We start from the raw sequence: 25,318 nt of genomic DNA on the forward strand, positions 1-25,318 counted from the left end.
TGGACTCGATCAAGTTGTAGAAACACCTCAAGAATGATCAATGAAAACAGGATGCACCTGACCGCAACTTTGAGTCTCATAGCAAAGGCTCTGAATACTTATGTAAAAAAAGGTATTTCTGTTCTTAATTTGTTTTCGCTTATTGTGTGTAGGTTAGGGCGGTATTGTGTGTAGGTTAGGGCGGTATTGTGTGTAGGTCAGGGCGGTATTGTGTGTAGGTTAGGGCGGTATTGTGTGTAGGTTAGGGCTGACCCCATTTAGTTGACTAGTCGATTGTTTGGTCAATAGGCTGTTGGTCGACCGAGATCTCTTTAGTCGAGCAGGAATTGGCGCCTTTTCCTAGATTATGTTGCTATGTGCATAATAGCAAAGTTAACCAGCATATTGGTGTTGAGAACAATGCCGGAGGCAGCAGCAGAATGAGGAGATGAGAAAATAGCCCTTGGCTTATTGTCAAAAAAAAGTGAGGAGAGAGAAAACCCGAACTTAATTAGATCTATAATCAATAGCTTAACTGTTAAATGTGCTTGGCTTTAAAATCTTTATAAATCATCAATATTTCTACATAAACAAAGTCAGATCCTGCTTCGATTGCCTGTTTGAGTGTTCGTTTAATAGCATACCGATTCCGTAAGCACCAAATCTCACGCAGCAACATGTCAAGTAAACAATTTCACAAATTTGGCTGTTTTTAATATTTGCTTTGCTGCAATAAAGGCTTTAGAACATTCAGTCAAAGAAATAATCATAAATCATGTAGCAGATATAGGATATGGTAGAAAAAGTATGTGGTCTTTTCGTGGACCAGCCTCGATTTGGTCCAAACATAGACGTCTATAAGTACAGAGAGATCCTTGATGAAAACCTGGTCCAAAGTGCTCAGAACCTCAGACTGGGGTGAAGATTCACCTTCCAACGGGACAACAACCCTAAGCACACAGCCAAGACAACGCAGGAGTGGCTTCAGGACAAGTCTCTGAATGTCCTTGAGTGTCCCAGCCAGAGCCCGGACTTGAACCCGATCGAACATCTCTGGAGAGAGTTGAAAATAGCTGTGCAGCAACGCTCCCCATCCAACCTGACAGATCTTGTGAGGATCTGCAGATAAGAATGGGAGAAACTTCCCAAATACAGGTGTGGCAAGCGTGCAGCGTCATACCCAAGAAGACTCAAGGCTGTACCCGCTGCCAAAAGTGCTTCAGAGTAAAGGGTCTGAATACTAATATAAATGTGATATTTCAGTTGCTTATTTTTAATAAATTAGCAAAGATTTCAAAAAAACGTATTTTTGCTTTGTCATTATGGGGTATTGTGTGTAGATTGATGAGAAAAAAAATAAAATGTAATACATTTTAGAATAAGGCTGTAACGTAACAACATGTCAAGGGGACTAAATACTTCCCGAATGCACTGTAGATAAAAAGGGAATGTCAGCTCACTTTTGCTCCTCTCAAACTTGAGGTTTTAATAAAGCTTTGATGATTAAGATTCATTTCCAAGAGGTCTCACAAGCTAAACACATTATCAACGGTCTTGACTAGCATACTTGATTTCATTTGGCAGGACAAAAATAAAACTGCCTTCATTGAGCGGAGGGGAGGCTATGCTTAGTTTTTAACCAAATAAAACAAAATGGGGAAAGACAATTACTGTTTTATGTTTGATTGATATAATTGCATTTATTTATTTTATTTAATCTTTATTTAACTAGGCAAGTCAGTTAAGAACAAATTCTTATTTACAATGATGGTCTACACCGGCCAAACCCTAACCCAGGGTTTGCCCGATGATACAGCCTGGAATCGAACCAGGGTCTGTATTGACGCCTCTAGCACGGAGACGCAGTGTCTTAGACCGCTGCACCACTTGGGAGGCCCATAAGACAAGTAAATTGCCAAACCTGGCGTTAAGGCTGGAAAATGCCAGTGCGACAGTTTTTACATGACAAAATTGCAAACTAATGTGCGTTTGACACTAACCTCCTTAACGCCAACCGAACATAGAACCCTAAATGCACTATGCATTATGTGGGTTGAATGCTGTAAAACAATAACACAGTGATGGTAGTGACTGGCCTTTACTGCTTATCACTTATTAATCATAATTCATTCACATTACTTTAATAAAATATTTTTTATTTGATGACTATAATTTAATTCCAAGTCATCATCTCATCTATAAAGCTCTGCTGCTGTCTGACAAAAATCACTATTTTAGGAGTTATTAAAAAGTAAATAAGGCATACTTTTATGACTGCTGAATACCAACTATCAATCACTTAGATCATGAATTTTCAGGCTCACGAAGCAACTGTTTTCTATCCCTCTCGATCTCGCATTCTCTTCTCAGTCACCGTGTCTGCTGCACACCATTGTCTCTTCTCAGTCACCGTGTCTGCTCCACACCGTTGTCTCTTCTCAGTCACCGTGTCTGCTCCACACCGTTGTCTCTTCTCAGTCACCGTGTCTGCTCCACACCGTTGTCTCTTCTCAGTCACCGTGTCTGCTCCACACCGTTGTCTCTTCTCAGTCACCGTGTCTGCTCCACACAGTTGTCTCTTCTCAGTCACCGTGTCTGCTCCACACCGTTGTCTCTTCTCAGTCACCGTGTCTGCTCCACGCCGTTGTCTCACCTCAGTCACCGAGTCTGTTCCACACCGTTGTCTCTTCTCAGTCACCGTGTCTGCTCCACACCGTTGTCTCATCTCAGTCACCGTGTCTGCTCCACACCGTTGTCTCTTCTCAGTCACCGTGTCTGCTCCACACCGTTGTCTCTTCTCAGTCACCGTGTCTGCTCCACACCGTTGTCTCTTCTCAGTCACCGTGTCTGCTCCACACCGTTGTCTCTTCTCAGTCACCGTGTCTGCTCCACACCGTTGTCTCTTCTCAGTCACCGTGTCTGCTCCACACCGTTGTCTCTTCTCAGTCACCGTGTCTGCTCCACACCGTTGTCTCTTCTCAGTCACCGTGTCTTCTCCACACCGTTGTCTCTTCTCAGTCACCGTGTCTGCTCCACAACGTTGTCTCTTCTCAGTCACCGTGTCTGCTCCACACCGTTGTCTCTTCTCAGTCACCGTGTCTGCTCCACACTGTTGTCTCTTCTCAGTCACCGTGTCTGCTCCACACCGGTGTCTCTTCTCAGTCACCGTGTCTGCTCCACACCATTCTTATTATAGCTCAGTGCTCAGCACAGACCAGACAAGTTTAAACGGGCGAGCAATGCATTTTGGTCATTGTAGTTAATTACCACATGTTCTGCACTAAACTATGTTGAATATTGGTCTGTTGGAAACTCCCTACAACTATCGCACAGTGCAGGCTTGATCTGATGTATTTGTAGAGAAACTGCACATTGAGCTCACAGGGGAAAAAAACGAATTAAAGGGAATTCAAATAATTGAACTGACATCGGTCAATTTGTTGTTTAAAAACACTTCAAAATTGAACCTGATAATGCCATGACTAAGAAAAATCATGAATGAATCATGAACAACGATAAGTGAGATGCCGTTCAGAGGCTACAACAAAACAAGCTAAACTCTAACCATTACCAATAACATGGGAGGGGTAGCATTTTTCGGGGTATCATATTTTTGCCTCTAACCTTCTCACTCATCATTAGTCATGATGCATTCATGATTATCCATAATCATGGTAGCATCCACGTGAATATAGAAATGTTCAGAAACATCTTCTATTCTTACTTACAACAAAAGTGACTCCAAAATGGCACAAGACATTATTCACCATTCAGTTTCTATTGGACAGAACATAATCCAAAACAGAACCAAAACAAACCACTAATACATCCAACAAGTTGTGCAAGGAATATGGGACCAAATACTCAACTTTGGACTATTTCAATACACTATATGTGAATTTTTCCAAATACTTATGACTTCTTCAAATGGGTGGACTAGATACAGTTGAAGTCAGAAGTGTACATACACCTTAGCCAAATACATTTAAACTCAGTTTTTCACAATTCCTGACATTTAATTCTAGTAAAAATCCTCATGATGCCATCTATTTTGTGAAGTGTACCAATCCCTCCTGCAGCAAAGCACTCCCACAACATGATGCTGCCACCCCCGTGCTTCACGGTTGGGATGGTGTTCTTCAGCTTGCAAGCCTTTTCCTCCAAACATAACGATGGTCATTATGGCCAAACAGTTCTATTTTTTGTTTCATCAGACCAGAGGACATTTCTCCAAAAACGACAATCTTTGTCCCCGTGTGCAGTTGCAAACCGTAGTCTGTAGTCTCTTTTTATGCCGGTTTTGAAGCAGTGGCTTCTTCCTTGCTGAGCGGCCTTTAAGGTTATGTCGATATAGGACTCGATTTACTGTGAATATAGATACATTTGTACCCGTTTCCTCCAGCACCTTCACAAGGTCCTTTGCTGTTGTTCTGGGATTGATTTGCACTTTTCGCACCAAAGTACATTCATCTCTAGGAGACATAACACGTCTCCTTCCAAATGTCTAAAGGCACAGTCAACTTTGTGTATGTAAACCTCTGACCCACTGGAATTGTGATACAGTGAATTATAAGTGAAATAATCTGTATGTAAACAATTGTTGGAAAAATGACTCGTGTCATGCACAAAGTAGATGTCCTAACTGACTTGCCAAAACTATAGATCATTAACAAGAAATTTGTGGATTGGTTGAAATACAAGTGATTTAATGATTCCAACCTAAGTGTATGTAAACTTCTGACTTCAACTGTACATAAAATGTTTTCATTTCTAAATGGTAAAACAAATATGTATGAAAATAACCTCAAATAAAACCTTACATTCTGTACTAAAATGCTGGAGCATAGATCCAAATATTTAGCTTTTGCTTCAATGTCCTAATACATTTGGAGAAGAGTGTAAAATATGTGTATGTGCCCCAGCTCGTTCGTGTTCGTGTGTGTGTGTTCGTGTGTAGCCTTTGTACAGTGGGCCAGCACGCTTGATGTCCACACTGCAGATCTAAGCAGACAAAGGCACTGTGAGCCAACGCTGGAGCAAAGGACAAACGGCCCCCCCAGAGAATGAATAACACAACCACTCCTGGCCTTGCTTACTCTTATTTGACATTTCAGAGAACATAACACAGACACAGACACAGACACAGACACACACACACACACACAGACAGATAAGGCTGACAAACACACACACTCACATCTACAAAGATAAACTAATACATCACAAGCACACACAAGTAAAACCACACTCTCAAGCACCACACACACACACACACACAAACAGTTTCAGTCTGGCATTCTCAGAGGAACCATGCTCTTGCTAATGGTTCCTTTATTGCAGCCAGTCAGAGTGTGCACATCTGCTGAAGCAGAGGGACGGGGGCCTTACCGCCAGCCCAGGGGAAATCGATCGTTCATAATCAAAATGGCAAATAAATGTCTTCCATTACACACAGCCATTTTGAGAAAGCTCTCTGGAAAAAATAAATAATAGTTTTGACGGCGAAAGCATTTGATGGGAAGCGTACGTGACAAATCAAGGAGTCGCACAGCGCAGGCAGTGCAGGGAACAAATAGAAATACACGCAGGAAGTCAACTGCTCCCACTCACAACACTTCAAGACTGAGTGTAGGACGACTAATGAATATGGGAAAGCGGGGATGAGGGAAATTATTTTCCCAAGTTGCTGACAAATGTCAAAATTTGTGGAAAACAGTGACCGTCCACGTTCACCATTCCCAAACTTTTTCGATTTGAGTGTCATTCCGAGTTTTGCGGGTCAAAAACAACAGTTGTGCCATGCATGGTTTAATCAATCTCACGTTGAATCTCTTTTTCTGTGGCCAAGTTTCATACCGGTAACATAGGAGTCATGAAGCTACTGTAAACAACCAATATGGTTTAGATTGAATAGGTCATTTATAGTGTGGGCAGAAAAATCTAACTGCACAGATATTTTTGATGATCTGAACTTTGAACATCAGAAACACCTCAATCAACTTCTACTATTCCTAATTTACCCTCATCTCAGCAGGCTAAACATGTTTATCAGAACAAACAAATATATATCTAAAATCAGCGGTTTACATTTGTTGTTTCCTTGATGTAAAAATCTTTTTAAATCTAATTGAAATTGCAATCTATTCATAAAACAAAAACACACAAATCAGCCTGTGTTAGTGCTCTGCTTGACATGGAAAGAAAAAAGCTTGTGTTTATACGTAGAACGTACAGTCATCATCCCCTTGGTCAGTTGTGTAACTCACGACAGTCACATGGTAATAATGTGTGTGCGGTATGAAATGAGGCTTGCTCTAATGTGACAGGTACTTTATAGCTGAGACCAAATGCTGTTTTTCGAGTGTGAATGCGCGCGTGCAGGAAAGTGCTTGATAGTCCTGTAAAAGGAGCAGCGGTCAAATGGTAATGACAGAGAGATGTCCCTTTAGGAAAACAAAACCTTCTCACTCGTACTCAAAGCATTAAAAAGACACCGCTGCAAAATCCATGTGCACAAATGACTTGGCATTCACAGAGAGAGGATAATACACAATATATGCATGCACTCTCATTCTCTTAATAAATCTGTCAATCCCTCGGACACCTGCATGCAAACTCAAACACGCGCACCTGTGCACACAGGAGCCCTCCAGAGTTGAGCAGGCCTCATTAGAACATAACAGTACCAGTGACAGCAGTGCACTTCTCCACTCCAGGATTTATTGATGCAGCATTTTTCACCCTGCCTTTACCGCACCGGTGAAAGCACTTAGGGGTATTATAGTGCAGCACAGGGCCAGCCTGGCACTCTGATGGCACAAACAAACACACTGGGTGCTGCGCCCCCTGTGCCAACCCCATTACTGGTATTAAAGCCTTGGCTAAGGCCCCAAACGCACATTAACAAAGGGCCAAATTGCTGACACTGCAAGGGGGTTCAGAGAGGGTACAGCCCCACAACTCATCCCCAACTAGTGGGATATACCATTGACATTGTAGGAGCTAGAATCATCCTACACCCAATAAGGTTATTGAGAGCGATGCCATAGGGGAACCATTTGATGGGTCTCTTTGAAGAACCATACAAAAGTCCAAAACCAGAATCAGAAATGAATAGCCCTGCTGTAGGGTTTTAAACCTTATTTGCATATTTCCCAGGGTGCCTGCACCACATACTCTCACTACTTGTGTCCTCCAGGGTTCGGTTCGAGGCCCTCACTTGGCTCTGTCATATCCTCACATGGTCTCTCCTATCATTGCCATGTGGATGATACTCAACTACCTTTCTCCTTCCCCCCTACTGACACCCAGGTGGCGACACGCATCGCTGTGTGCCTGGCAGATATCTCAACTTGAACGTCGGCCCACCACCTCAACAAGACGGAACTGCTCTTCCTCCCGGAAGGCCTGCCCGCTCAAAGACCTCTCCATCATGGTTGACAACTCCACAGCGTTGCCCTCCCAGAGTGCAAAGAACCTTGGCATGAACCCGGACAACACCCTGTCGTTCTTTGCAAACATCAAAGCAGTGATCTGCTCCTGCAGGCTCATGCTCTACAACATCCGTAGAGTACGACACTACCTCACACAGGAGGCGGCGCAGGTCCTAATCCAGGCACTTATCCTCTCCCATCTGGACTACTGCAACTCACTGTAGGCTGGGCTCCCCACTTGTGCCATCAAACCCCTACTTATCCAGAACGCTGCAGCCGCCTAGCTTTCAACCTTCCCAAGTTCTCACATGTCACCCCGCTCCTCTGCACACTCCACTGCCTTCTAGTCAAAGCTCGCATCCACTACAAGACCACGGTTCTTGCCTACGGAGCAGCAAGAGGACATGCCCCTCCCTATGCTCTACCTCTACACCCCAACCCCAGCACTCTGTCGTCCCCCCGTCCCCCCTTCTAGCTCTGACTCTACTGATAGCTACGTTATTCAGGAAACATGTAGTTTCTATGCCTGTGATATGTGGTTGTCCCACCTAGCTATCTGAAGATGAGTGCACTAACTATAAGTCGCTCTGGATAAGAGCATCTGCTAAATGACTACAATGTAAATGTACCTTTCCAGTGAATTTACCAGTACCCACTCATGACTGTTTGTAGTGATGAGTATTAAACCTGTCACCTGTGATAAAAAGAAGCGCACTATGGTACACAGAATCCAAGGGTTTTAAAGTAGAGCTGGCAGGAAGTTTGCCTGTACAAACTGTTTCCTGCTGTTTAGGGAGAGGCGTGATCTATTTCTATATTCAAAAGGCACTCACACATCTGAGCTATCTTTGTTGCAGGTGCATGGCAACAATTGAATAACACGAGAGAAAAAACAAGAAAGCTTTACGTAAAGTTTAATAAAGAGAAGTGATACTAGCAAGAGCAGTGATACTAGCAGGAAGTGTGCAGGTTTCTTCTCATGATCTACTTCTATAAAAGAAGCCTACTTTAAATCTCAGCTTCTTAACTAGCTCATCCGTATGTTTTTTAAACGTCACATTTTTGTCAATCCAAAAGCCAAGATATTTATAGGCAGGAACCTGCTCGATGAGACAACCATCCAATGCATAAATGTGTAAACCATCATATTTCTACAAGAATTAGAAAACAATATACATAGATTTTTTCCTGCATTAAGTACCAAAATGGGCCTTTCAGATTGTCTGATGAACAGTAGATGCCATGTCAAGAACCCCACACTTAACTCAAAGGTTATTTATTTGGTAAGAGTTCTCCAAGAAACCTTAAAAGAGTTGAGGAACAAGCATTTAAGAACCTTCATTTTCTTCAGTATATGTCTCGTAGTGGAATGATGCAAAAAAGTTAACAAACATTAACTGTACATTAAGGCATAAAACATTGTACTCACAGCTGGCACTGGTCTCCCTTGATTCCCTTGGTTTGGCAGTAGCATTTCCCTGTCGACACCTGGCACAGATTGGCATGTCCGTTGCACTTGCAGGCTACCATGGTCAAAGAAAACAAATGGAGGAGAAAGAAAGAGAGAGGAGAGGGGGGGAAAGAGGAAAACACTGTCAGTCATCTCACAATGATGCACAACACACAAAACAGTGAGTCAGCCAGTCAGACAGGAGACTGACAGGACTGAATAAGGCCCGTAGCTCTGGGCCATATCTGAATGATGCAACATCTTCTTGGACCGTTCTGCTTATGACTAATTACCATACTCTCATGTGGCAAAAGGGTCAAGACTGGTGTCCTCACCTAACCCAAAGGTCAGTGACCTTGGGTTAGCCAGAGAGGAGTGACAGTCAGTCACATAATTTGATGCTTGCAGAGGGCAAAACAGCATTGAATATAAACCTATTGCACACTCAAGAGCAACATTAGGCAGATATAGTTTGAATGATTACAGCAAGTCAATGTTTAAATCATGACTGTTAGCTTCTGCATATATGCTGACCAGAAAACTTGGGGATACAATGATAAGATGAAAATGATGTGACTGGGAATGTGTTTATAGTTATTCATTCTGAGCAATCCAAGGGAGTGCAGAGGGTAGGACAATGTTTCAGAGCACTCAGGTCAAGGTAACCTGGGGCATAGAAATTATAATGAGAACAAACTTCTCTTGTGCCGTTATGAGTCTAAGTACATTATTGTACTGAGGTAAAACAACAAGTAGTCGTGGGAAAGGGAACTGTATTTCACTGTAGGTAAACAAAAAGTTCCTTCCTCCATGAAAGTTTTGAAAGACTGCGGGAGAGTGAATGTCTGAAAAGGACAGAGAGAGAGAAATTCCTCAAGAAATGAGGATAAAAAAAATACCATGATTTTGGTGATTTCCATAAAATGTTATCCATAGAAGGGATCTTTGGAGGAAGGATTGTTGACATACAGAACCCGTCAAAAGTTGGGACACGCCTTATTCAAGGTTATTATTATTATTATTATTTTACTATTTTCTAGATTGCAGAATAATAGTGAATACATCAAAACTATTAAATAACACATGGAATCATGTAGTAACCAAAAAAGTGTTAAATATATTTTATATTTGAGATTCTTCAAAGTAGCCACCCTGTGCCTTGATGACAGCTTTGCACAACAGGTGTGTCTTGTTAAAAGTTCATTATTGCAGTGCTAGCTGTGCCACTAAGGATTCTGGGTTTGGTGTTTCCTCAGACACATTGGTGCGGCTGGCTTCCGTTAAGTGGGAATTGTGTCAAGAAGCAGTGCAGCTTTGTTGGGTTGTGTTAGGAGGACGCACGGCCCTCGACGAGTCCGTACGGGAGTTGCAGCGATGAGAGAAGACAAACTACCAATTGGATACCACGAAATTGGGGAGAAAAAAGGGGTAAAAAAAAAGTAAAAAATTGTTGGTGGAATATCTTTCCTTAATGTGTTTGAGCTAATCAGTTGTGTTGTGACAAGGTATGAATTTTTTATAATAAAAAAAAAAGTTAAACCTTTGTTCAAGTCAGTTAAAAACAAATTCTTATTTACAAATGACGGCTACCCCACCCAAACCCTAACAACGCTGGGCCAATTGTGTGCTGCCCTATGGGACTCCCAATTACGGACGGTTGTGATACTGCCTGGAATCGAACAAGGGTCTGTAGTGACTTAGACCGCTGCGCCACTTGGGAGCACTGGTAGGGGTGGTATATAGAAGATAGACCTATTTGGGAAAAGACCAAGTCCATATTAAGGCAAGAACAGGTCGAATAAGCAAAGATAAATGACAGTCCATCATTACTTTAAGACTTGAAGGTCAGTCAATACGGAACATTTCAAGAACTTTTTAAGTTTCTTGAAGTGCAGTCGCAAAAACTCTCAAACCTATGATGAAACTGTCTCTATTGAGGATTGTCACAGGAAAGGAAGACCCAAAGTTACCTCTGCTGCAGAGGATACGTTCATTAGAGTTACCGGCCTCAGATTGCAGCCCAAATAAATGCTTCATAGAGTTCAAGTAAAAGACATCTCAACAGCAACTGCTCAGAGGAGACTGTGAATCAGGCCTTCATGGTCTAATTGCTGCAAAGAAACCACTACTAAAAGGACACCACTAATAAGGAGAGACTTGCTTGGGCCAAGAAAAACAAGCAATGGACATTAGACCAGTGGAAATCTGTCCCTTGGTCTGGAGTCCAAATTTGAGATTTTTTTGTTCCAACCGCCTTGAACGGATGATCTCCGCATGTGGGGTTCACCCCGTGAAGCATGGAGGTGGTGGTGTGATGGTACTTTGCTGGTGACACTGTCTGTGATTTATTTAGAATTCAAGGCACACTTAATCAGCATGGCTACCATAGCATTCTATGCCATCCCATCTGGTTTGCACTTAGTGGGACTATCATTTGTTTTTCAACAGGACAATGACCCAACACACCCCCAGGCTGTGTAAGGGCTATTTGACCAAGAAGGAGAGTGATGGAGTGCTGCATCAGATGACCTGGCCTCCACAATCACCCAACCTCAACCCAATTGAGATGGTTTGGCTTGAGTTGGACCGCAGAGTGAAGGAAAAGCAGCCAAGAAGTGCTCAGCATATATGTGGGAACTCATTCAAGACAGTTGGAAAAGCATTCCAGGTGAAACTGGTTGAGAGAATGTCAAGAGTGTGCAAAGCTGTCATCAAGGCAAAGGGTGGATACTTTGAATAATCAAAAATATATTTTGATTTGGTTAACACTATTTTGGTTACAACATGATTCAATATACGTTATTTCATAGTTTTGATGTCTTCACAATTTTACAATGTAGAAAATAGTAAAAAATAAAGAAAAACCCTTGAATGAGAAGGTGTCCAAACTTTTGACTGGGACTGTATATATATATTTTTTGTCGAGCAGTAGCACATACAGTGGGGCAAAAAAGTATTTAGTCAGCCACCAACTGTGCAAGTTCTCCCACTTAAAAATATGAGAGAGGCCTGTCATTTTCATCATAGGTACACTTCAACTATGACAGACAAAATGAGAAATACAATCCAGAAAATCACATTGTAGGATTTTTAATGAATTTATTTGCAAATTATGGTGGAAAATAAGTATTTGGTCAATAACAAAAGTTTATCTCAATACTTTGTTATATACCCTTTGTTGGCAATGACAGAGGTCAAACGTTTTCTGTAAGTCTTCACAAGGTTTTCACACACTGTTGCTGGTATTTTGGCCCATTCCTCCATGCAGATCTCCTCTAGAGCAGTGATGTTTGGGGCCAGTGATGTTTTGGACTTTCAACTCCCTCCAAAGATTTTCTATGGGGTTGAGATCTGGAAACTGGCTAGGCCACTCCAGGACCTTGAAATGCTTCTTATGAAGCCACTCCTTTGTTGCCTGGGCGGTGTGTTTGGGATCATTGTCATGCTGAAAGACCCAGCCACGTTTCATCTTCAATGCCCTTGCTGATGGAAGGAGGTTTTCACTCAAAATCTCCCGATACATGGCCCCATTTATTCTTTCCTTTACACGGATCAGTCGTCCTGGTCCCTTTGCAGAAAAACAGCCCCAAAGCATGATGTTTCCACCCCCATGCTTCACAGTAGGTATGGTGTTCTTTGGATGCAACTCAGCATTCTTTGTCCTCCAAACATGACGAGTTGAGTTTTTACCAAAAAGTTATATTTTGGTTTCATCTGACCATATGACATTCTCCCAATCTTCTTCTGGATCATCCAAATGCTCTCTAGCAAACTTCAGACGGCCCTGGACATGTACTGCCTTAAGCAGGGGGACACGTCTGGCACTGCAGGATTTGAGTCCCTGGTGGCGTAGTGTGTTACTGATGGTAGGCTTTGTTACTTTGGTCCCTGCTCTCTGCAGGTCATTCACTAGGTCCCCCCGTGTGGTTCTGGGATTTTTGCTCACCGTTCTTGTGATAATTTTGACCCCACGGGGTGAGATCTTGCGTGGAGCCCCAGATCGAAGGATCAGTGGTCTTGTATGTCTTCCATTTCCTAATAATTGCTCCCACAGTTGATTTCTTCAAACCAAGCTGCTTACCTATTGCAGATTCAGTCTTTCCAGCCTGGTGCAGGTCTACAATTTTGTTTCTGGTGTCCTTTGACAACTCTTTGGTCTTGGCCATAGTGGAGTTTGGAGTGTGACTGTTTGAGGTTGTGGACATGTGTCTTTTATACTGATAACAAGTTCAAACAGGTGCCATTAACACAGGTAACGAGTGGAGGACAGAGGAGCCTCTTAAAGAAGAAGTTACAGGTCTGTGAGAGACAGAAATCTTGCTTGTTTGTAGGTGACCAAATACTTATTTTCCACCATAATTTGCAAATAAATTCATTAAAATCCTACAGTGTGATTTTCTGGATTTTTTTTCTCTCATTTTGTCTGTCATAGTTGAAGTGTACCTATGATGAAAATTACAGGCCTCTCTCATCTTTTTAAGTGGGAGAACTTGCACAATTGGTGGTTGACTAAATAATTTTTTGCCCCACTGTATATATATATATTTTTTTATATTATATATATATATATATATATATATATATATATATATATATATATATATATATGCTACTGCTCGACAAAAAAAATAACTTGGTCAACCAACAGCCTGTCGACTAAACAATCGACCAGTCTAATAATTGGGGTCAGCCCTAATAGAGCCTTAGAAAAAACATCCCATTAAAGATGTACTTTAGTAGCCAACAAAGTCAAACCCCACTGTGATTCGCCTGACACTGACATGTAAAACTAGACCCTCCTCCATACCGCTTTTATGTTCTATAGGAGGCACGGAACCCAGTGACGTCCACCACTAACTAACTACTGCAGCAGCAATAGAGACATGCCACTTCACTTCCACTGTCTGTCCTATTTACAGAGAAACACAGATAGAGCAAAATAATGAAATAAACAGAGAAAATACAATGAGGATTTTGTTTTGGGAGGCGGTGCAGCTTGTATCTTTGGGGCTTATGCTCTATAAGCTCAGTCTCTTGCTCTCTCAGTCTCTCGCTCTCTCAGTCTCTCGCTCTCTCAGTCTCTCGCTCTCTCAGTCTCTCGCTCTCTCAGTCTCTCGCTCTCTCAGTCTCTCGCTCTCTCTGTCTCTCGCTCTCTCTGTCTCTCGCTCTCTCTGTCTCTCGCTCTCTCTGTCTCTCGCTCTCTCTGTCTCTCGCTCTCTCGGTCTCTCGCTCTCTCTGTCTGTCTCTCGCTCTGTCTCTCGCTCTCTGTCTCTCGCTCTCTGTCTCTCGCTCTCTGTCTCTCGCTCTCTGTCTCTCGCTCTCTGTCTCTCGCTCTCTGTCTCTCGCTCTCTGTCTCTCGCTCTCTCAGTCTCAATAGGTCTCAATATGTCTTCCCTGTTAAAATAAAGGTTACATCAAAATGTGTATCTCTCCCTCCCTCCCTCTGTTGAACTGTTGAACAAAGCCAAATATAGATGTTTTTCTCAGATGTAACTGACCAAATTGGAGCAGCTAAAACAGAGAAATGCTAAGATTTCTCATACTTTTTCATGATACTATTCACTTGACAGCAAAGCCTGTCTTGTCTGTACAAAGAGATATACTCCCCTCTCTCACAGCCCTAGTGGGAACTATCATACAGTACACTATAAACACTCCATCAAACATACCTAAACAACTCCCACACTTCCAGAACCAAAACAGCCATAACCAGATCATATTTCATACACACAGGCATCCCAAGATGAAACACATTCATACCCATAACAGAAAAGTCTAAATATATTTTCAGCTATACCGAATTTGCATTTTCCGTTTTTGAGAAGAGTAAGACATGGGATTTCGCCAGTTGGAATTATTCCTAACTATACAGACAGTGTAGGAATAGTTGAACACCGCATACAATACTCTGACTCAAGGTAGGCATTATGAATGTTCCAACATTCAGGCTCTGTGTAGATGATGTATCATACAGTACATTGTCTAAATCTGGTAGTAGCCACAATGAAAACTGTAGAATAAACAATCATTGGCCCAGTGCAGGTATAAGTCTGTACAGTAGATTTGGATTTGGATCTATTTTAGTCCTCATTTAGACTAATCTTCCAAGAGTCCTTAAACTTTACAATACAATTTATAATACGAACACATTTTCACATATAACACACTATTACAAACAGACATAACACACTAACATATTGACCCAATAAATACTCAGTCTAAGAAGATATTGATTCTTCATCTACCATAGTCCAGCACAACTTTCCTATGTATTATATTTAAATGGTTTAAATCGAAATTGAAATGTTATTTTGCCTATTTCTCTTTTCTGTCTGGATAACACAGATGGTGGACAATCTATTCCTAGTATTTACTGAATGTCTGTCTCTTACCAACTGAATACCGTTGTGAATAGAATTTGGCTGTTTTAAATGGTGTATATTATGAAATAAAATAAGCATGTTTTTTTCAATTATCTTATCGATTGATGACCAACAAAGAACACTGTGCATGACTGCAACAGAAGAACCATATCTCCACCTTAAAACAATCCTTGCTGCTTTGTTCTGTACATTCTGCATTCTACCTCCTAACTTGATGATGCATTTCCCCAGACCACAGAACAGTAGTTCACCTGACTCTCAATTAATGCTTGTGTTATTTGCGTAAGAATCTTTAGCTTATTTAGCTATCCTTCTGATTATGCATGCTGTTTTAATTTATTTTTTTTTACATAGATTAGTTATTTGAGATGACCATGATAAGCAGGTGTCTAGCTGCACTCCTAGTAGTTTGGTTTCTGCCACTTCCTCAATTTGTACTTCCACAAAACTTAATTGTATCCCATGCTGTGTTGGCCTTTTCCTAGTGGAACAGACCAACATAACTTTGGTTTTCTTGGTGTTTAAAACAAGTTTTCTGGAAAACCCTCTCCCTGATATTCTCCAAAACTCATTGTAAAAGCTTTCTGTACCTGTTGAACAGATTGTCTTGCTGTATAAATTGTAGTATCATCTGCAAATATAGTAGCTTGAGTTTCAGATAAGGCATAAGGAAGGTCGTTGGTATATATACTGCTCAAAAAAATAAAGGGAACACTAAAATAACACATCCTAGATCTGAATGAATGAAATATTCTTATTAAATACTTTTTTCTTTACATAGTTGAATGTGCTGACAACAAAATCACACAAAAATTATCAATGGAAATCAAATTTATCAACCCATGGAGGTCTGGATTTGGAGTCACACTCAAAATTAAAGTGGAAAACCACACTACAGGCTGATCCAACTTTGATGTAATGTCCTTAAAACAAGTCCAAATGAGGCTCAGTACTGTGTGTGGCCTCCACGTGCCTGTATGACCTCCCTACAACGCCTGGGCATGCTCCTGATGAGGTGGCGGATGGTCTCCTGAGGGATCTTCTCCCAGACCTGGACTAAAGCATCCGCCAACTCCTGGACAGTCTGTGGTGCAATGTGGCGTTGGTGGATGGAGCGAGACATGATGTCCCAGCTGTGCTCAATTGGATTCAGGTCTGGGGAACGGGAGGGCCAGTCCATAGCATCAATGCCTTCCTCTTGCAGGAACTGCTGACACACTCCAGCCACATGAGGTCTAGCATTGTCTTGCATTAGGAGGAACCCAGGGCCAACCACACCAGGATCTGAGGATCTCATCTCGGTACCTAACGGCAAACAGGCTACCTCTGGCGAGCACATGGAGGGCTGTGCGGGTCCCCAAAGAAATGCCACCCCACACCATGACTGACCCACCGCCAAACCGGTCATGCTGGAGGATGTTGCAGGCAGCAGAACGTTCTCCATGGCGTCTCCAGACTCTGTTATGTCTGTCACATGTGCTCAGTGTGAACCTGCTTTCATCTGTGAAGGGCACAGGGCGCCAGTGGCGAATTTGCCAATCTTGGTGTTCTCTGGCAAATGCCAAACGTCCTGCACGGTGTTGGGCTGTAAGCACAACCCCCACCTGTGGACGTCGGGCCCTCATACCACCCTCATGGAGTCTGTTTCTGACCGTTTGAGCAGACACATGCACATTTGTGGCCTGCTGGAGGTCATTTTGCAGAGCTCTGGCAGTGCTCCTCCTGCTCCTCCTTGCACAAAGGCGGAGGTAGCGGTCCTGCTGCTGGGTTGTTGCCCTCCTACGGCCTCCTCCACTTCTCCTGATGTACTGGCCTGTCTCCTGGTAGCGCATCCATGCTCTGGACACTACGCTGACAGACACAGCAAACCTTCTTGCCACAGCTCGCATTGATGTGCCATCCTGGATGAGCTGCACTACCTGAGCCACTTGTGTGGGTTGTAGACTCTGTCTCATGCTACTACTAGAGTGAAAGCACGCCAGCATTCAAAAGTGACCAAAACATCAGCCAGGAAGCATAGGAACTGAGAAGTGGTCTGTGGTCCTCACCTGCAGAACCACTCCTTTATTGGGGGTGTCATGCTAATTGCCTATAATTTCCACCTGTTGTGTATTCCATTTGCACAACAGCATGTGAAATTTATTGTCAATCAGTGTTGCTTCCTAAGTGGACAGTTTGAGTTCACAGAAGTGTGATTGACTTGGAGTTACATTGTGTTGTTTAAGTGTTCCCTTTATTTTTTTGAGCAGTGTATTTAATAAAGAAGTGGGCCAAGGCAACTGCCTTGCGGTATTCCACAGTTTAAAGCATGAGGGAAAGAAAATTAACCATTGATATAGGTAGACTGTTTCCTGTCAGTTAGATATGACTGTACCCAATTCAATGCAACCTCCTTAAAACAATAATGCATTCATTTTGTCAAAATAATTTAATGTTCCACTAAATCAAATGCTGCACTACAAAGTAGACTACATTGTCAAACTTCCAAATGGTCTAGTATGTGTTGTGTAACAGTGGGTTGACTCCTGTAAGCTGTACTGTACAGACAGGGAGCAGCCTGCAGGACTGTAGAGTGCCTGTCCTCTCTGTGCAGAGCAGACACTGAGCTGATTTATGGCTAAATTAGGATCTCTATGAATGTACTCACATTATAGGAGTAGAGTAGTGTGCTTCAGAGGCTGCTGTTCAGGCACTTAGACAGAGATGTGACACTATACCACTACCGCAGGGCCTACTGTAGATATCACAAAAACACACACACGGCTATGCTTGCAGAAACACGCATAAAGTGAAGAGTGTAAATATACAGATGCATATTAGCAAGCTCACAGCCGACCATCACTTTACTCTTGTTTTTCCAAACTGTGGTTGTCTACAGGAACTGCTTCTAAACTAAAGAGCTTAGAGCAGTTCTCAACAGCGGACACGTTTATACACAGCAGCAGGAGAAAGCCCAAAGCATCTTTTATAAGATCCACAATTCTCTTCAGAAGACACAAAGGAACACTGTGACATGATGCCGCTCACACTTCTGAGACAACACAATGTGATAGGCTAGCTGATTGGCTACAGTGGCAGGGCTGACACTCCAGAGTCTCCCATACTGCACTCTGGTCCCGTGAGACTTGACAAATCTTAGTGCAGTGGTCACCAATCGGTCGATCAAACATTTCTGTAAAAAAAGGGTTGGGTTCTCCTACATTCCTACTTCCTTTTTTAATTTGGTTTGCGCTGTTGGCGGTAGGTGCATTTGATTCAGCAGCCCTAGCACCAGGAAGGCAAAGTGTTCCCATATTGAACCATTTCATGTGTCTAAAGGAAGAACTCTGGCTATGAGCAAATCAAGTGCAAGGCCTACCGCTGGCCAATCAGATAGCTCAGATCACGGTGTCTGCACAGTTTCCTCGAGCCATATACTGTGAAAAGAAGCCTCGAAAGCACAGCAAAGTTGATGATAATGTGAGATTTCAAAACTTTTAAAACCATGACTAGAGAGAGACTCAACGACTACAGCAAAGAGCTGCTGTTTTTATGAATAAGATCATGTTTAAGTTATTCATTAATGTCAACGCTTTGTTCAACAGTTTTATAAAATGTGTGTTCTCCCTACTAATACTCACGCTATAACCAGCACTGCAGCTGCAATGAATGAGTATAGCAAAGTGTTTCATTAAGCCTCCGTTGTTATTATTAGAGGCCTGTCTTTAATATCAAGGAGTATTTCACTTTCTCTGGTCATAGGAGTAACATGAATTGGTGCATGAGGCAGAAATAATGCAGTGTGACTTGAGTTTTGCCATCAGCTGGAAAACTGTGTCCCCTTTTCTCAGTGGAGGGAGAGCGGAGGGACGGTGAGTCAGGTGAGAGGAGGGAGAGCGGAGGGACGGTGAGTCAGGTGAGAGGAGGGAGAGCGGAGGGACGTTGAGTCAGGTGAGAGAAGGGAGAGCGGAGGGACGGTGAGTCAGGTGAGAGGAGGGAGAGCGGAGGGACGGTGAGTCTGGTGAGAGGAGGGAGAGCGGAGGGACGGTGAGTCAGGTGAGAGGAGGGAGAGCGGAGGGACGGTGAGTCAGGTGAGAGGAGGGAGAGCGGAGGGACGTTGAGTCAGGTGAGAGAAGGGAGAGCGGAGGGACGGTGAGTCAGGTGAGAGGAGGGAGAGCGGAGGGACGGTGAGTCTGGTGAGAGGAGGGAGAGCGGAGGGACGGTGAGTCAGGTGAGAGGAGGGAGAGCGGAGGGACGGTGAGTCAGGTGAGAGGAGGGAGAGCGGAGGGACGGTGAGTCAGGTGAGAGGAGGGAGAGCGGAGGGACGGTGAGTCAGGTGAGAGGAGGGAGAGCGGAGGGACGGTGAGTCAGGTGAGAGGAGGGAGAGCGGAGGGACGGTGAGTCAGGTGAGAGGAGGGAGAGCGGAGGGACGGTGAGTCAGGTGAGAGGAGGGAGAGCGGAGGGACGGTGAGTCTGGTGAGAGGAGGGAGAGCGGAGGGACGGTGAGTCTGGTGAGAGAAGGGAGAGTGGAGGGACGGTGAGTCAGGTGAGAGGAGGGAGAGTGGAGGGACGGTGAGTCTGGTGAGAGGAGGGAGAGTGGAGGGACGGTGAGTCTGGTGAGAGGAGGGAGAGCGGAGGGATGGTGAGTCTGGTGAGAGGAGGGAGAGCGGAGGGACGGTGAGTCTGGTGAGAGGAGGGACGGTGAGTCTGGTGAGAGGAGGGAGAGCGGAGGGACGGTGAGTCAGGTGAGAGGAGGGAGAGCGGAGGGACGGTGAGTCTGGTGAGAGGAGGGAGAGTGGAGGGACGGTGAGTCTGGTGAGAGGAGGGAGAGCGGAGGGACGGTGAGTCTGGTGAGAGGAGGGAGAGCGGAGGGACGGTGAGTCTGGTGAGAGGAGGGACGGTGAGTCTGGTGAGAGGAGGGAGAGTGGAGGGACGGTGAGTCAGGTGAGAGGAGGGAGAGCGGAGGGACGGTGAGTCTGGTGAGAGGAGGGAGAGTGGAGGGACGGTGAGTCTGGTGAGAGGAAGGAGAGCGGAGGGACGGTGAGTCAGGTGAGAGAAGGGAGAGCGGAGGGACAGTGAGTCTGGTGAGAGGAGGGAGATTGGAGGGACGGTGAGTCTGGTGAGAGGAGGGAGAGTGGAGGGACGGTGAGTCTGGTGAGAGGAGGGACGGTGAGTCTGGTGAGAGGAGGGACGGTGAGTCTGGTGAGAGGAGGGAGAGTGGAGGGACGGTGAGTCTGGTGAGAGGAGGGAGGGTGGAGGGACAGTGAGCCTGGTGAGAGGAGGGAGAGTGGAGGGACGGTGAGTCTGGTGAGAGGAGGGAGAGCGGAGGAACGGTGAGTCTGGTGAGAGGAGGGAGAGCGGAGGGACGGTGAGTCTGGTGAGAGGCAGCCTCACCGCTGCTTCCTCCCTCCCCTCAGACTGACCATCAGATCCAGGAACTCAGTCCAGTAAAAAAATATAGATTTATATATTATTATGCTGTACACTGAGTACACGTATACCCAGTACACGGAGTACACAGTACACTGAGTACACGTATACCTTAGAACACAGTACATACCACTATTCAATCTGAGAAGGGTTCAGTCTGCCCAGAGTTCCGTCAGGAACAGGAATGAGGTATTCAAGCTACTTTTACTAGCCAAGAGAACAGGTGAGACTTCCTGCCACCCCTACAGTAACTATATCTGGAGTATAGTTGGTGAGCAGGAGGACAGTCTTTATAGATGTGATACAAGTCAACATAAAGCTGTGCAGGTCTCCTCTAGTGCTTCATCTCCCCAGGCCAGCCTTCCGACCTCTCCATAGGCCTTCCAGCAAGTGACAAGTTCAAAGAATCATGTAATGAATAAAATAATTTAATTGGGCCCAGGGATTTTCTTCCTTCACATAGAATTTGAAACGTGGCAGCATTTTGCAGTCGCTTTCTCCCTTCCTTCTATGCAGTGAAAAGAGCGAGATTATACTGTACTGGTTGGTGTTGGTGGCAGGCAGTATGGTGTTCAGGACAGCCTGAACATAGTCAGCAGACACACAGCCTCCTCTGTGCTGCTGAACAGATGTGTTGGCACACAGCATAACATACCTCATACACGTATGGTGTAAAAAGATCAAATCATGGAATCAAAACCAGCAAAACTGTATGTGCTGGCAGAGGGACTGACTATAAGGCATCGACCCGCTTCTCTGAATATGAGGGTTCAATACTATATTTTTGATTTAATAGAGTCCTACTAAATCTCTACGTCCGGTTGACAGAGGACCTTGAAGATTTCATGGCATCATGGCAGACGGCACACAGGTAATTGTAGAGCGGTCTGTCAGTAAAGAGCACGACCTTCACAAAGCCGTCAGTGATGAAGGTAAACCTAATAACCCATGTGGATCACAAATGAAGCCTGGCTAAACATGATTGAGTGTCACTGAGCTTTGCCTACATGACATGTTAAGAGGGGCAGCTAGATGCCCAGTGAGCCCTAATGGAGGATGTCAGAATGATGATGGACATGAATGGAGAGGCATGTGGTTCTGATCCTTCTCATGTTGATCTTTGTCTGAAAACAGGGCCAATAATCAATTACCTTGTTTTTTTGCTAGATTTTTGTTTTTAATCAAGCTATTAGTCTAATCCTCTCTCTTTTGGAAGGATATCATTTTCTGCCCACTTCATATATCTCAACCCTACAGACCTGCTATCTTAATTTGATCACTTTGTCGTCACAGACAATTTTCCTGCGCAGCAGAAAATGCAAAGTGTGGTATATTAAAGATTTCAAAAAGGCCTTTAAAGTCAGTCATTTCAACTTAATTTCAGACTTGATTTAACTTTACGAGAAATGTACCAACCCCTACAAAAATATCCACTATTATAATCCACATAATAATCCACATGTCCTGTTGTTGTAGGATTATTTTCCTGCAGTGAGCAGCACACTGTGATTTAGCACATAGTTCCTAAAAGGCTACTTGAAACGGGACAGGTGCACACATCAAATGTCACACAGGTGATATGTTATCATGAACAAGCACACATGCCACTTCATACACAAAACTCACCACACACACACAGGGAGACTTTTCCAATTAGCTTCTTCACAGTGTCTAGATAAAACAACAAAAATAGACCTCACAACCTCCATATGTGGCTGTCCACCCACACGACCTTCCGGGTTCGGTTTGCAACCATAAGCACCTTAGAATCCATGAATTTCTACTGTGAGCGAGAAGGCTTCTCCCCTGGACCTGAGGAGTGCTCGCAACAATATGTCTGGGTGGAATTACAGGTCTAGCTCACATCCAGATCCTCCTATGTGTGGGAGGTAGCACCGATGGGAGTGTTGGCGTCTCCATTCCAGCTCTCCATCTAATTAAACATCTTCAACAGAAAGTTAGAAGCAGACAGGAGTGGTGCTAAATAGCAGCAACATCTTTCCTCACCCCCAGGATATATTTAGCATGTATACGTCTCTCTAAAGCCCGGATGTATAAGCTATAGCTATTTAATGCATAGCATGAACCCTTCTGAGAACTAATTATTTTCTGCTGAAGAGGGTTGGGTTCGGTCTTTCATCTTGCTTTGGCTAGATTGTGAGGAGTCTGCAGTTTTAGATAAGAGGGACTTGCTATTCTGGGCTTAATGATCTTGTAAGGTTAAGGGTTATGAAGGTAGGTAAAGGCTTGACCTCTGACATCTTGGTCTTGAATATACAGTGTAGAGCGGCAGAGTGAGTGACATGCAGGCCTACTCTCCACACTCTGTTAAACTTGACTTTTAGGGTTTAGCATGGTAGCGAGACACATAATAACTCCCACCACTCCACACTTCAGCTTGGCTCAGTAACAGGTGTGTAATCCTATAGCTGAACTTTAATGTACTTTTAAGGCAGTAGGTGCCAGATCAGAGCTATAAGAGTGTGTGTGCCTGTGGCCAGAAATAGGGCCTCTGAAGGGGGGGGGATGACTGGATTCCGCTGAGACTGTTGGGAAGGGTGTCCTACCGCCATGGGCCTTCTTGAAGCAGGTGCACACACACACACACACACACACACACACACACACACACGTTAGCCAGTAATAGGGAGTAATAGTCTTATGGGGGGGAGAAGAAAAAATCGAATTGCGAAAAGATGCTTTTAGCCTCTTCTGTTAGGAAAGTGTGGCCCCGGACACTTCACCAGCAGCATTCATTGATTCATTGATGTAAATACCAGTCGATGTAAATATATTTGACTGGTCATGTTTATCGGTCTACAGGTTCATTTGCAGGTTAATTTAGTGGAATTAAATTGGTGTGTGTATATGTAGGCCTATCTTATTTATCCTACGCGTAAAGCAAACAGATACAACATCTGTCAGACAGTGCAAGAGCTGTTGCTACAGCATCTCAAACAGCAAATACAAAGTTAATGGAAGGCAGGCTTCATCAGCGCATCACACACCCCTTTACAATGAGGCAGTATGCATTGAGAAAACATATACTTTAATTGTTGTAAACCTGAACGTTTTACTACATATTATGAGGCAGTATGCATTGAGAAAACATACTTTAATTGGTGGAAACCTGAATGTTTTACTACATATTATGAGGCATGTATTTTTATTTGCTACAAAGTAGCCTGGCCAAAATCAGACCATATCTGTGGTGGTAATTATTTTATACTATATCAACTTTCTTTCATTGTCTAGTAGCCAAAGGCAAAATCCTAGTCCTATTAGCAACCCATGCTAGTTCTTGCATATAAGATCTCCCCTCTTTCAAAATTTCTAAAGGATATTTTCATCTCTGTCACATGAAATAACTCGTTTTTGACAACTGTGTTTTCCTGCTAATTGCATTATGGGAAAAAACATTAGCACATAGCCTACTGCCTTGTGCACATTGCTGCGCTTATAATGTGAAATAATAGTTTATCAATATTTTAAGCTAAATGTTCTGATCTGTTACATCATCCTCATTGCTTTAAAAAAAAAATGTGGCCAAGGCCTACTGATTGTATGAATTTGGGATATATTGACCCACAACTGTCCCAGAGTCTGTCTGGAATAGGCTATTTCTTTCTCGACAAGCTGACCAATAGAATAGGTCAACTTTTCTACTATGGGGAGAGTAGATTGACAAAGGCTAGTGATTTTGCTGTTCGTTACTCGTCTTGTTGGCTGAGGAAAACTAAATGAACATCTCGCATCTCGGCTGCGACCAGGAGACCCATAATTGGCCCAGTGTCGGTCGGGTTAGGGGATGATTTAGCCGGCAGGGACATTCTTGTCCCATCGCGCACTAGCAACTCCTGTTGCGGGCCGGGCGCAATGCACGCTGACACGGTCGCCAGGTGTACGGTGTTTCCTCCGACACATTGGTGCGGCTGGCTTCCGGGTTAAGCGGGAATTGTATCAAGAATCTGTGCGGCTTGGCTGATTTGTGTTTTGGAGGACGCATGGCTCTCGACCTTCGCCTCTCCCGAGTCCGTAAGGGAGTTGCAGCGATGGGACAAGACTGTAACTACCAATTGGATATAATGACATTTAGGAGAAAAAGGGGTAAAAAAAAAAAAGATAACTGTACATCTTTGCATCTCAAATTGCATCTTCTGTTAATATGAATGACCATCATCTAATTGGGATTCCTGTCATTCTGAGAACCGTGGGTGAAAGCCCTAACCAGGTTACACATCCAATGCATATGGGTCCGGCAAATTTATCAAATGTCCGGTAAATTAAAATGCTGCCGGTCAAATGTCTAGCGCCACATTTACCTAACGGAAACCCTGGTACAGAATGTATACTGACTCAAACATACCTATACACTTATATGCATTTTAAACACACTGTATATATCTGTTCACGTACACATAAACAAAACACACCTACACAGTGCTTACTAATGGGAGGTCAGCGGAGGAGGGCACAGTGGGTGCCTAGTCAGTGGGCTATTTTACAGAGGCACCAGAGCAACTACATCTCTGGAAGAGCTGCAACTGTCTAATCCATCAGAATGGGTGAGCAGGAGGGAGGACAAAACCCCGTGCTGAGCTGAGGTCCTGATAATGGAGTCCCACCCTCACCACCCTCTGGTAGAGTGTGTGCGTGCACACACA

General features: G+C 43.8%; 1 protein-coding gene across 2 annotated transcripts in view; it reads right to left on the minus strand.

The window, feature by feature from the left end:
• The window catches only part of LOC139412626 (attractin-like protein 1), a 319,192-nt gene that overhangs the window by 184,344 nt on the left and 109,530 nt on the right, over positions 1-25,318 (minus strand). For both annotated transcript variants that reach the window (XM_071159320.1, XM_071159317.1), the window contains one exon: positions 8,842-8,935. In XM_071159320.1, the coding sequence (XP_071015421.1) occupies positions 8,842-8,935 (94 nt within the window). The remainder of the gene's footprint in view (positions 1-8,841; positions 8,936-25,318) is intronic.

Source organism: Oncorhynchus clarkii, chromosome 1 (genome assembly GCF_045791955.1).
Source record: "Oncorhynchus clarkii lewisi isolate Uvic-CL-2024 chromosome 1, UVic_Ocla_1.0, whole genome shotgun sequence".
Classification (NCBI taxonomy): Eukaryota; Metazoa; Chordata; class Actinopteri; order Salmoniformes; family Salmonidae; genus Oncorhynchus; species Oncorhynchus clarkii.